The sequence below is a fragment of the Dioscorea cayenensis genome, chromosome 20 (assembly GCF_009730915.1).
Source record: "Dioscorea cayenensis subsp. rotundata cultivar TDr96_F1 chromosome 20, TDr96_F1_v2_PseudoChromosome.rev07_lg8_w22 25.fasta, whole genome shotgun sequence".
Taxonomy (NCBI): domain Eukaryota; kingdom Viridiplantae; phylum Streptophyta; class Magnoliopsida; order Dioscoreales; family Dioscoreaceae; genus Dioscorea; species Dioscorea cayenensis.
The window spans coordinates 26,242,347-26,256,975 of record NC_052490.1 but is presented as its reverse complement, the minus strand read 5'-3'; the positions used below and the strand labels follow the sequence as shown (position 1 = coordinate 26,256,975).

The 14,629-nt window shown below is 33.6% G+C and overlaps 1 protein-coding gene across 1 annotated transcript in view; it reads right to left on the bottom strand.

Moving 5' to 3' along the window:
* Positions 1-465: 465 nt before the first annotated feature.
* Positions 466-14,629, bottom strand: part of LOC120251215 (CBL-interacting protein kinase 8-like) — a 35,199-nt gene continuing 21,035 nt past the window's right edge. The window contains exons 9-14 of the mRNA XM_039259747.1: positions 9,868-9,990; positions 3,302-3,421; positions 2,766-2,882; positions 1,670-1,726; positions 1,497-1,571; positions 466-929 (exon numbers count right to left, since the gene is read on the bottom strand). Of these exons, the coding sequence (XP_039115681.1) occupies positions 834-929; positions 1,497-1,571; positions 1,670-1,726; positions 2,766-2,882; positions 3,302-3,421; positions 9,868-9,990 (588 nt within the window). The 3' untranslated portion in view covers positions 466-833. The remainder of the gene's footprint in view (positions 930-1,496; positions 1,572-1,669; positions 1,727-2,765; positions 2,883-3,301; positions 3,422-9,867; positions 9,991-14,629) is intronic.

The window sequence follows — 14,629 nt, the reverse complement described above, 5'->3', positions numbered from 1 at the left end:
GTTATTCTACATAATTCTTTTACATAGTTGCATCTTAATATAGGTGAGCATACCCTACTATATATCTTTGTTTACTCTAATATAATTATATTAACCTAATTCACAATCTCCATTATTGATATAGCATCAAAACTAATATTTTATTTGCTTTTAATATGATGCTTGTGTTATTGTTCTCCTTGTTTTTAATAGAGTATCAGGGTTACCACTTTCTTTTTCTTTTTCTATTTCATACACACAATGTTACCATTGTTCTTTTAATCCTAATTTGCTACTAAAGCTATTGTACTTTATATTTTTAATGCTTGTTATGGAAGTCTTTTTTTTTTTTTTTATTATTATTATTTACAAATAACATTGTTAGGATGGTAATATATGATCCATACCGGCCACTATAAAATAAATTGTCAATTTAATAAATTTCACCAGAAATATATCCAACATTCTCACAGCACAAGCACCAAATTCACAACACTAAAGCACAAGGATCAATAATACATTTAAATAATTAGTGAAATAACATGTAGCATCTCAAACCTTTCACTTACGATGAATTTCCAGGTATGGTAGTTACAAATAGACTGCCCGAACCAGGGGAGATGGCGAACTTTGTATAGTAAATGTATCTCAAACATATTAGTTTTTAATATAATATACATGCATACTTCTGACAATTAAATTCCATCATAAAACTCTGCCCTCCTCCAGACTTTGTATCAGTCCATCAGCGGAACTTAGTAAAACCATAGAAGCTCTTCTACAACAAGACTATAATTGAGGACTGTATGGTATGCTGTATGTGTCAGTAACTGCAAGAACACCGACTGCCGTATTCAGTGCTTTGAACCCCTTGTACTCTGTGATTTAGTCTTCTCGCCAGGTGGTTTCCATATAATTTCATCCAGTTTACTACGGAAGTCAGTGTTGAACTGAAAATAAGTTAATTAGTTTGTTAGTAGTTCAACATGATTATGAAGTGGTTCTAAAACAGAACAAAACCGAGCTAAGAAAGTGCATCAGAAGCAAGAGGAAAAAGAAAGGTAGTAGCATGCATCAGTGAGACTCTTTGCCCATAGTGAACCTAAAAGGGTTTTAGCTGGTTTATTCTAGTTGTTGTGAAACTTCCATGGTATATCAACTGTCCATAGTTCTGTAACCTGCAGCTAGTTCATCATTTGGTTGTTAACTTAACTGATCTAGATGAATTTACAAAATTTTGGCAGTGAGAAAATTAACGAGGAAAAGATAGAATATTGCTTTACTGTAAATGTTCATGCAATTTGACATATCTTTCACACAAGGCCCTTTTTTTAATCAGGGAACTGGAAATCCCCAGTCAAATGGATAAATCTCCCTATAGTTTGAAGTGTTCATTTTCATCCATTATACTGACATGACGCAAAAGTGGCATATGACCCCAAGGTAAGTTCATTTACATGCAATATCTGAAACAAATGGATAAAAATAAACAGATGGAAGAGAAACAATCGTCTGACCTTGAAGTATTCAGCAGGATCTCCAGATCCCCTTTGGATTTCCACCATGAAGAACGAAGGAGCAACTTCAAAAATCTGATTCAGTGACAATGTGAATAGAAAACTGACATCAAATATCATGCAAAGAAACAAGTAGAGTGGAAATGAATGAAATTAACAGTAGAGGAACCAACCTCAAGCATGACAGACAAATAACCAGTTTTGTCAAGTGATAGGCCTTCCACCCTCATCTGCAAATAAGAGTGCGAATAATTTAAGCATCATAGAGGTGAAAATATAACATATACAAAAATTGTTCGACATAAAAAAAAATAATCTGTATATCATACAGAGTTTTAAGATTCTAATATACATAGCAGTTTTATCTCATCATTTTGGTTTACTAGTTTGACACATCTAAGTTCATTTTCTCATAAGAATTTGCTCAGTACCAAACACAATGCTTTCTGGGTAGCTAGATCATGACCTTGTGTTTGAGAATGAAATTGAATTATTACCTAACAAATACTAGCAACAAATACTAACACGATATCTATTTTCAGAATATTTATATTATACAGTCCCAAAATGTCTGAATAAAGGCAAAATATTAGCAACATAGATTTTATTGTAAATAATATTTCAACCATGAGCAGGAGATGAGGGAGGTACTCAAATTTCCCTTCCCACGTGCAGGAATCAAAACTATGCTTCTAATTATAAATTACACTATTTACTGCATGCCATATTCAGAAAATAAGTTTGAGCATAGAACAGGCATGGTCATACAGGGTTCTTGCGTCCAGTGAGACCCATGCTACCATACATGGATAAGTCCAATTAGGGAATTACTGCATCCTTCAAAAACCAAATAAGAGACAGATAGGTGCACCATATAAATATCAGTGCCATGGTTGAAGACATGAATCTGGGGCATGTTCAAAGAGTTCTCCAATACAGCAGGCATGATGTGCGCCTATGTTACTGAACTTTATTTTAGATTGCAGTAACTAACACTTGCACTTATGTCACACAAACATAGAAGTTCAGGCCCATCAAATCATTGTAGGAGTTTGTCAAAAGAAAAAGTTGTGACAGTTAAAAAGAAATCCATTCAGTTGTAATTTACCCAAATTGCCAACCACAAGGTTATTGCAAGCATCTGCAGCCAGATGCTTATTTGACCAAGACTTCAAACACTGAGTATGCTTTAGGCATTGAATTGGAAATTTATAATGCATCATTGCTTCAGAGAAACTAAGGGCCAAGTTCACAGAAAGAATAACTTACCTTATAGTTACGAATATGAGTCTTGAAGCCCATTGATTGTGCAACAACTTCCATGGTTGATAAAATAACCCTTGCCGGCTTAAGTGAAAGAAAAAGAGTCCGATGCTTAACATAATCCTGATAAGGGAAAAAGCCAGTTAGTAGCAGGATGAAAACTAATAGATTCATTCCATGATGGCGGTGGCAGAGCTGCGTTGGAAAATTAACCTAGCTTTATTCATTTAGCATGGAACCCAAACTCTCCAACAAAAATAATAGTTCAACATACAAATAATAACAAGTGTCTAGACCTAGGAATTTGAAGAGTTCATTATTTGTTGCCTAGACAAACACCTAAGATATTAGAAAAAAATATTTTTTATTGACAACTCCAGGATAATCAGTAAATATTTTTGCCCTTGGATAGCAAATTACTATCCAAAAAGTTTTAGATTGTCCAAATGTTGTCCCTCCAACAAGGAGAGAATAGGAAGCTGAAATTAAAACAATAATACAATCATCTGTCTCAAGATGGCCAATTAGTTCACAAAGCATACCTCTTTTCGATCAAAGAGTGCAGAAAGGTTAAGCCCTTGTGAGAGAATAATCAGATCAAATGCATTCAAAGACAGAGGACCAAATTCTTCATTCCCTGCTTGGGTATTAACCTGCCCATCCTGCATATGTTCATCAACAAGAGGTAATTTGGATGCAGCACAATAAAACCTTAGAATTGATACGCATGCATTACTATTGGGATTAAATTAAAAAAAGACAAAAAGAAAATACACCAAGCTTTTAGTTATAACTTTACCTCCGTTAATAACAACATTAAAATCAGATTACAAGCAAATTCACAAATTAACATTCCTGGTTCACAAGCAAATTCACAAATCTAGCACAATAAGAAAATGCATGAGGAAGCAACATCCATGCAAAGTACAAATTGAAAGCTAAATTTGATGGTTCAACCTCTAGAATATGCCAATATTTCTAATGGGCGAAAATGGTAAATTTTATGGTTATCCAGTACATAAAATAGTTATTGAATGTCATGGTCGAGTGCAATCAACATAATCAATGACAAACTTAAAAACTGTCTCCCAAGTTTAGCTCTTGGCTACTGTGCTTGCACAAGTTCCTAACTTTCAGCAATCCCTCGCTGAATGTCAGCGTTCTGCTCGCATTGCCCCCACTTGCCATGGCATGTGGGGGTGCAGGTTCCCAGTCTGCAAAGGGAAAAGAACCAATGGTGGTGCAGCTGGATCATTCGGCAAATTCTCAGTCACTGACATGCCGAACGGATTCTATTTCATTCAGTCACTCTTCTGAAATGGTGGAGAAACTCCTGTGGGATGGACCCTGGACCATTGGGGGGTATGGCACTTCAACTTACTCCATGGAGAAGCAAATTTCAACCAACCTTTGAAAAGCTAACACAGCAGCGGTCTGGGTTTAGCTTCATTATCTTCCGATGGAGTTTTGGAATGGGGAGATGCTGTAGTTCTTTGGTTCCTTTTTTTGGTAGGCTCCTCAAAATAGATGAACATACAAAGCACCAAACGAGGGCAAAATTCGCCAGGATGTGGAAATCGACCTTTCTCAACCCTTGAAACAGGGCTTTTGCGTGGAATCAATTTGAGGAGGGCATGTTACTCTATATAGCAAATATTTGTTGCCATATATAAACAAATTTTGAACAACATATTGATTTTGTATCTTTACATAATTAGATTGATTAGCTGCAGATAGAGAGAAATCAGCCTAGATCACTAAGAATCAGCCTATGATTACTATATATTCATCTATTTATTGAATAAAAATCAAAAGAGAATGGAGACAATTCAATCAAAGCAAATCTTATCAATATATATATCTTCGTTTTAAATATGATATGATACTCTATGGAAAAATTTAAATCACCTGTTTCTCATGTGATAAAACTAATTTTGTCTGGGCAAAAAAGGGTTTTACTTTGCTTATCTAATTTTCATTCCAAACTCCATTTTAATTTTTTTTCATTCGATTTTCAATCTCAATCATTTGTTTTATTTTAATTATCTTACATTTTTCTTATCTTTTTAAAATCCAAATTTTTTATACTCTTCTTATTTTAATAATTAGAGCTTATCTTTTTAATGAATTTGCATTGGTTCAGGAATGTTCTTTAGTCCTAAGTTCCATTTCTTTAAAAACTTGTTTTACCACCATGTTCTCCATCCTTACTAAAAACAATGTGATTTACATGTCTATATACACATTCATACACATAGATGAACTCTTATATATACAAACATATATCATATGTATAGATGCATATAGTCACATCCACATATCCAATTTTCATTAAAACCATGTCCTAGATGCTCTCTGATAATTCAATACTTAACAATCATGTCCATGTCCTAATAACACTGAAGATAAGCTATTATTTAAAATTTAACTTCATTTTCCAAGCTATTTCTTTAATTGTTGCATATTTTTATATAAATACACATTGGATAGAATTGAGAACTATGTAAAGGCAATCTTATAGTAAAAATAAAGAAAGCAATCATGGCTTCATTTACTTAAAGTTTGTTTATGACAACTGACAAGATGCCATAGACACTTGTTTTGGCATGTAGCAAAAAAATGTCAGGTTTGGCACTATGCAGTTCTATTATAATTTCACTTGCAAAGTCCTCTAATGAATACATAAGTCAGGTTCCTTTTTCAATATCTTGACCTTTTAGGTAGAACTCAACCAAGTTAAGGTCTTTAGTTTGTGTTGAACATGGTATCAGAGTTGGTTCAACTTGAGAGTTTAGTAAGCTATCATACCAGTATAACTTGACTGTTCATTTCTGCCATTTGTTTATAATATTTTAAGGATGTGTTTGGCATATCGGATATTAGTGCACAAAACCTTTGTCCTCTAAGTGAGTATGGCACCAAGAGAAAAAAAAAAGATTCACTCATGTCACACTATGTTTACTGTCCAACGATAAGCTATTTTTCCAAATTTGACTTGTTTTGATAATCTTCTGCTGTACATAACAATTTCATTATTATTACCATGCACCTAGCTAGTAATCCATCATTAATCAAGCATCTTCTTAGCCTTTGTTATGATTTTTCCCTCCTTTTTGTACAAACTACTCCTTTTTAGTTGTTTTGTTTGTAGAAGGCTGGAGCTAACCAAGAATTCGGTAGCCTAAGGATTAGTTTCTGGAGGGCACACAACTCGTCTGTGGTCTGCGAGAAATACCTGTGGTCTGTAAAGTGATCTGGGCCCAGCTTCCATCTTTGGCTATAAAAAGGACCATAAAGGGGTTTTAGGGTAGGAGAGACTGGAAGAAAGTGGCTGGCGGCTGGAAAAAGAAGAAAAGAAGCTCTAAAGAATTAGAGGAAGGTTGAAGAAGGAAAGGAGAGCTGGAAATTGAAGATCAGACCCCTGTAGACATCATAGGGAGTCCTCTCAGCCTTGTTGTGCTGCTTCCTGCAGAACTTTTATTCTTTCTATCTTTTCTTTGTAACTGAGATGATGTGTGTGTAGAATTTTTCTTAGGTTTGGGATTAGCCCAAGGTGTTGAATGTGTGATGTGTTGATACTCTTTGTATGGATCTTTTATGCTTAATGGTAGATTTCTTGAGTTGATTTCTGATTTAAGTACACAACTTGTAATTGTGAAAGCATTACTTGCCTATCTTAGAAATCTAGGTTAACTGAAAGGATAACTTGGGACTTGGAACCTCTTAAATCACCCCGAATCTACTGAAAGGTAATTCTTAAGGGTTTATCACTTAATCATCTTCCCATAAATGTACATAATATTCATAAAACCTCACAAAATATAAATACATGGAATAGTTATGGAATTGAGAACTATGCAGACTGAATCTTCTAGGAGACAGTAAACATAGTGCGATGAATCCTAGCTGCATTTTCTTACCATTTGTTTCATTCAAGGATGACATAAGCACTTCTAGGGATTTGAAGAAAATAACATGGCAGGTTTAGTACCTAACATGTAAAGTTTTCATGTGCAAAGTCCTTTGGTGAATATATTGAAAATTTTCTCATCAGCCAAAATTTTGGGCGGTCACAAAGCTAGTTAATGTCCTTAGTTTGCATTTACTTGGGTATCCAAGCCTGTCTTACTTTATCACTTTTTACTGCCATTTCTTATGGCATTCGAAAGTATTGTGTTTACTAAGTATAGGAAAAAAAATAACTTATTTTGCCATATGGCAACAGACAAACTGCACAATTTTTTCCCACTACCCTGTGGCATAAATTTGTCACAAAGTGAGATAAGTTGTTTATCCAAATTGAACTTCATGTTCTAAACTTTTTCTTTATATGTATATATATAACATTAATCTTATATTTCCTTAAAAGAATTTATTTAAATAAAGAATTATTACTTTTTTCGTGAATATGTACACCAGATTCTTTATCACCATCTGCTAAAACTTTTAAATTTTATCAACCCAAATTAATATGTTTTTGGTTTCCATTGGATATAATATCAGAACTAGTATGACAGGATTGTTAATTTCGACCTTCTAGCCATAAGATTCTAATAACCCATGTTTAGTTCATGGGATCAACATGCACAAAACAAATGACCACTTTTGTTTGTATTCAACAAATTTGGGATAAAAGGGATAACTGAATTTGCCACTCCCTATTGGACAAAAACTCCATGATGTTTATACCAATCTCCCCTTAGGGTAAATTTGTTCTATGGTAGATAAGCCATTTTTCCGAATTTGATCGTTCTTGACCCAACAAAAACAACTGAAGAATTCATTGAAGAGTTACTGATGAATAATAGTTTCTTTTCCTTTGAAGAGTTACTGATGAATAATAGTTTCTTTTCCTTAAGAAAAGTTATTGATGAATCATAGGTTCTTTTCCTTAAGTCGGTTTCACACAAGGATGGTATAATTATATTTGGGCACCTTAATACAAAAGAAGTCTGATTTGGAACTAATCAGTTTGCCAAAAATTCATTTCTAGAGTTCTCCAGTGAATATGTAATTCTTGCTTTCTCTTCAAATTTCCACTAAGCTTATTAAACCTTTGGGTTGTATCATACCTAGTTAATGTATTTGGTTCATATTTAAGATTGTATCGGACCCACTATGGCTTATGCTAGCATTTGGTAATTATGATAGTTCAACAAGGACAAGACAAAACTTGACAACGTTAAACAAAATAGAACAACGTTTTTGTTCCTCTGTTATGTTTGTTAGTGCAGGGAAAGAACACAGAACTTGTAGTTTAAAAAAAAGAAGAAAAAATCAAAGGTCAGAAACACCCTTCTTGTATTCAAAATTTAAACACATAATTATTAAAATAAAATAATAATGATTTAATACATATTCACCTAATTACTACTCTCACAAAAGTACATATTGTTCATAGACATGATGAAAATCAAATGCGCTTATACTCACCATTAGGGTCATATTTGGATTTATATATATATATATATATATATATTCATGTTCTATGAGGATATTTGAACATATAAAGCACATAAACAGTGACACTTATGAACAATGAATCCTGTAACCAAGAAGAATAAAGACTTAATACTTATGATTTGAAACTCCAGAGCAAGAAAACCTAAACGTTTTAGAGATCATAAGAATTATGTAGTGAATGGCAAATGATGTGGTCTGGCCCCAAGCAAAGACAGTGCCATATTCTTCTTGGCAATCACCGCAGAACATGGACAAATAAGCATTTAAATGTTACAATGAACAGTTATGGAATTAAAAGGTAGATTTGAATATTCTAGAAGAAAGCAAGCATGCTGGGAGACATTATGGCTTCATTTACTTAGAGTTTGTGTCAAGCAAGAATGCTATCGATGCTTGCACGCACTTGCAAAAAAAAGATGCTTGGTTTATTGCTGATCAACTTGCGAAGATTTCACTTGCATACTGCTACTGTGTGGAACCAAAATGATGAAATCGTGACACATGTTATCAAAAACTAATTTCATAAATGGTATACATGTTGCATGGGAGGAGAATCATGAGAAGGATTATGTCAAAGAATTTGGTGAAATTGAAAAGGTTAAACTTGCTCATATTATGCCAACTACAATAACATGAGATTTTGGGTTTGCCATTTTTGACATTCATGACTCTTGAACTAAAACACATTCAGCTTCATTTAGCATAGCACCAGAGCCAATACGACTTGATTGTGTTTGTCTGGCATGATAATCAAAGAAGCAATCTTGTTACTCTTTGACTGTAAAGGATTATTAGGAATCAAAATTAGATTCTCTTGTTATTTCATGTTTTGTTCTAACCCTTATCATGGTTTCACTTGATACTAGGGATTGAATTGATGGTTAAATGTCTATACATATACATGTCTGTGTGTGTGCATGCATGTACATGCATTGTTTATTGTTTATTCAGTGAAGATGTCAAGAGAATTTTGCTCTTTCTTGTCTTCTCTGTTCACAGTTTTTTAACAACATAATTACCTAAAATGGGCTAGCACATATGAAAGGGTCACACCAATTAATTCAGTACATTTTGACTTGCACACATAAGTCTGAGTCTCTTTCTATCATGATCAGAATCAAGCCCATATTTGGTTTACAGAAATAGTCATACTACTATGTTTAAGAAATCAAAACTATGATTTCTGAACGAAATAGGTCTGGCAGATCCATAATGTTTCATACCAAAACTTAATCGTGTTGCTCCACAAGTCCTTTGAACAAACAGGCAAGCCTGGTCTGTTGCATTCCTTGCATCATGTCAAGTATAAAAAAGACCGACTGTTGATTAGTACCACTATTTTATCAAACATCAACCAGAAGATCCAAGTGGGAGGTGTTCGATGCAAACCAAACATATCATCCAAATCCAATTCAACCTACAAGCTTAAGCTAATAGAATGAGACCCATGTTTAGATATTCAGATCCATAGTTACCAAATTAACTGATACCAAATTACCAGTTAATCTTATAAGAGAGTCAGTCAAAGAGAATAACAAATGTTTCTAGGTACTATAATTTCATACAACTAAACTTATTTTTGTAAGATAAATTTTTTTCTTTAAGATAAAAAAAATGGTACGAGTAGACAAACTGAAAACCTTACCTCAGAATCTTCAAAAACAGCATTAATGTCATCCAGATTAACAACTTCATTTTCAATAGGTTTAACAGGCACATAATTCTTCTTGAACCATTCATCATTTCTGATATCTTCAATCCGAATCCGCTGACAAAGTAAACAAAGTCTAGTAAATCAACATAATTAAACATGAAAATTGACACCCCTTATTTCATTAATCAGTCAACTACCAAGAAATAGCAAAAACTCTTGTTAGACATTACACATACAAGTCAATTATTAAAAAATAAAAATAAAAATATTGACTACAGTAACATATATATCTATAAAAAAATTAAGAAAGAAAGAAAGAATGCACTAGTAGTTTATTTGTCATATGCACTACATGGAGAATAATTTATAATTGGAGACTTCAAGGATGAGAATTACTTGTCTGAAACAAACTGCATACAACCCACAAAGTAGTTACCATGAAGTTTGTTTCTTCTAGTAATATCTCCAAACACAAGCAAAAGAAGTTAAGAAAAAGTTGTAGTAAAATGAAGCAAAAATATAAGATAATAAAGAAAATTATGAATTCTTCACATCAAATGAACTGATATTACTAGCAATTGTTAAGCGAAAAATCTTATGACATTTTAACCAAGGATTAGGTCTAATTCGTTCATTAGTAATAAGTGCTGTATTTATAGTATATTTTAATAGATTTAGGTTTCATTTCTTAGTAGGGCATGCATCTTTTCCTATGTTTTAATTGAGTTTTACTCTTCTAGTTCAAGTTAATGCTATTTATCAGTTTACATGCAAATAAGTGAAGTTCAACCTTTATTTGAAACGCGAGTAACCTATGGCAACTACCACATCCATGAATCATGGTACATAAATTATAAAGACTAAAACCCTAGAAAAAGCACAACCCACCTGTGCTAGCTAGCATAATTGTGGATCTTTGCCGCCATCACAACCCTAATTTAACCCTCCATTATATAAGGACAAGAAAAAAATTTAAAAGGATCTCTGGCTACAAGAACAAGGAAACAATTTCTCTAAGAGCTGGGATCATAAAAAGCTATCAAAAAGGAGAAAGAAAACAAAGATAGAGGGAGAGATTTATCTATATACAAGAACATCGTGCATGAAGAATCAAGAGTTTCTTCTTTGTCTTTGATTTATTCCATGTTTCGGTCTATGATTGATATGAACCTTTTAGCTTATAAATCGAACATGAATGAGTAGATCTTTTATTGTAGGATAGGGATTAGCCTAGTGTTTAGATAATTGATTATGTATTGACTTCTATTTTCTTATAAATGTTTATTTGCTTTTGATTCGATTTTATGGTACTCAATGCTTGTGAATGAGTTAGGTCCCTCATATTTTCATGATTTTACACGACTGAAAGGTGAACTAAGGTGTTGGAACCTTAGAATTGAACCTGAAATCCTAGATTATGATTTCTTGAAGATTACTGGATGTCATAAAACTTAAAAGATCTAATTAGATTCAATTATCACAAAAGTATGAGTTGCTCTTAGATACCTCGTTATATTCTGAAAGTAAATAGTGAGTATCCTAGGATATTCCGTTTTCAAAACAATTAAACTAAACCGAAAAAGAGTCAATACGAAGTCTTTTATCAATCATTGTGGTGAACCTTAATCCTAAAAGCCCTTGAAATCTAAATTAATCAAGCCATTGGTAGTAGCTTTAATTTCCTTAGTTTTAGTTTTCATTACTTATTATTTCCACAATGCACATACCTATCAATTCGACTAAGTAATCCTAATTGCAAGAAATTGGAAGTTAGCAACAAAGTTCTTGTGGGAATGATATGTTATTTACTACTTGAACAATCCGTGCGCTTGCCGTACGCATCAATTAATCATAATATTTTTGCTTGAATATTTTACCATTTTGGTTTGGGTTATTGCGTTTTGGTGCTTTATATGCATATGGTTGGAATTTGTCATCAATTATATAATTATTTGAAGCATTATAGAAGAAAAAAAGATGAACAGTTGTGGAGATAAAGGAATATAAGTAAAGAGTCGTCAAGGACCATGACCACCAATGTCAACCACCATGGGCATGGAGCACAATGCAGGATCCTAATTCAGAAAGGACCTTGACTCACCCACGGTGCACACCACACCCATGGCGCATAGCCGCCAAAGAAAACCCTAGTTTATTTCATTCTATACAAGACCATGGAAGGTTTTGAGAAAGGGATCTTGGGCTGCCGTGGTGAGAGTTAGAGGTTGAGAAACATTAGAAGTGCAAAGCACACACCCAAAGACGGAGGAGATCAAGAATTAATTAAAGATCTATTAACTTTCAAGCATGGAACTCATCGATCAAACCAATTTTTCTTTATTTCTTTATTTTTTTTTTTATTTATTGGTGCTTAGTTTGAACATCATTGGTTGTAAAACAAATATGAGTAAGTAGATCTATTTTTGTAGGGTTGGGGATTAGCCCCTTAATGAACAAAGATTCTTTATATTAACTTTGCTTTCTACTTTAATGTTTAAATTCCATTTGATTTAATCTTTTGATACTTAATGCTTGTGAATGTGATGGATCCCATATTTGCATGATCTTAGACACCAAATGAAGGACCAAAAAGTGAACAACAGTGTTACAAACCCTAGGATTAAGCCTAAAACTATAGATTTGGATTTCTAGAGAATCAATGGTTATCACGGAACTCAAAAGGTCAAATTAGATTCAATTATCACGGAAGTAGAAGTTGATCTTGTTAGCTTTTATATTTTTAGTACTAGTGGGCCCTATATGGGCCCTATATGGGCTTAGGAGTCTTACACTAAAAAATCTCAAGCTTAGTGGCTCAACCCCTATACCTATATATAAACCCATAACACTTCTATCACACAACCGATGTACTATATTTCCAACAGATCTAAATTAGATAACTCGCTATATTCTGAAAGGAAATAGTGAGTACTTTAGGATAAACTACCTTCAAACAATTAACCATAATAGAGAGTTATATAAGGTCTTTTGTTTATCATTAGGGTAAAATGCTAATCCTAGAAGCCTTTAAATTCTGAATTCTCCCTCCTTGCCACTAGTCACACTTTAATAGTTTTAGTTTCAATTACAATTATTCTAATCATCTTGTTTATTCTTATTTAGATTTGTCTAGATGACCTTTAGTTGCAAGAAATTAGTAATCGACATCATAGTCCTCATAGGAACGATATCCTATTCACTACTTAATGACCCGTGCACTTGCGATACGCATCAATAATTTAAAAGAGGAAAATAGAAACTAAATCACTCCTAATATAAAACTAAATCATTCCTAAACCTAGAAACTTTCTAACCAAATCCCTGTGTTTAAGGAATTGGTTCTACCCCTCCATCTAAGAGATTTCAAAACAATCTTGCTAAATTTAGCCCATTTTCCTAATAAATTTACAGCTCATTCACACCTTGATAGTCCCCTTTCAGCTAAGAAATTGAAGCATTGATGCCTTCAATTCCCAACTTCAATACAAGATCATGGAAATTTGAAATGTTCTACCCTTTTGTTAGAACTTAGAACATCAAGTAATTAGCGCTTTCATGGAACATAGGACATACACACTAATCCTAGCTTCAATTGTTCTTTAATGAAATGTCTATCAATTTCAATATGCTTTGACCTTTTATGTTGCATAAGATTATGAGCAATATTGATAGTTGACTTGTTGTGACAATAGAGATTCATAGGACCTTTCCACTTGATTCTCATGTCAACAAGGACAATCTTTAGTTGTAATCGTTCACATAATCCTTGAGCACTAGCCTTGAATTTTGATTATGCTGATGACTTTGCCACCATATTCTAGTTTTTACTTTTTCAACTTTAGCAGATTACTTCTAAGAAAAGCACAATGCACTGTAGTTGATCTTCTACCTGCAAGAGAACCTGTATAGTTAGTATCAATGTAAGCTTCTAGAGCAAGAGCATCGTACCTCTTAAACAATATTCCTTTCCCATATTGTTTTCAAGTAATGTAACACCCTATAAGTCGCTTGAAGGTAATGTTCTCTAGGATCATACATGAATTGGTTGATCATGCCCACTGAGTATGCTATGTCTAGTCGAATGTAGCAAGGTACATGAGTCTACCAACTAGCCTCTAATACATTCTTTTATCAACAACTAGTTCTTTTTCAGCTTCTTAATGTTATTTTGTAGGTGTTGCCAATTGAAGCCGCCAATGGTACTACCATAATTCTCACAATACTCGTTTCTACAATTGGAGCAGAAGTCCCACAATAATCAACCTTATAGGTCTAAGGAGGCGTTCATTTTGGGGGAAAATTGGAATTGGTGGAAGGAAGTGATATGACTTCCCCCCACTTTTAATGTTCTTTTTTTTTAAAATGGAAGAAGTGAGCCACCCTATAAAAACCCACTTCCCACCACTTCCAAAGCCTTTTTTGAACTCAGAGAACTCCACCGAACGCCTGAACTCCACCAATTGCAAACAACAACATTTTTTCCTTTCAGTTTATCAACAATCTCCCATGTTTTATTCTTTTCTAATGCACTCATCTCTTCTCTAAAAGCATCACTGCACTCCCTTTTGACAATCCATCAAATACAGTATTAAGGATAGTCATGGTCTATAAACTCGCAATGAACCTTCTGTGGGCTAGTGACAGCCAGTTAAGAAAAACGTAGTGAAATGGTGGATAAAATGGTCATTTAATGCGCTTTCTAATACAATTTCTGATAGCAATGGAAAAGTCTAAGCCATTTGTTATGCCAATA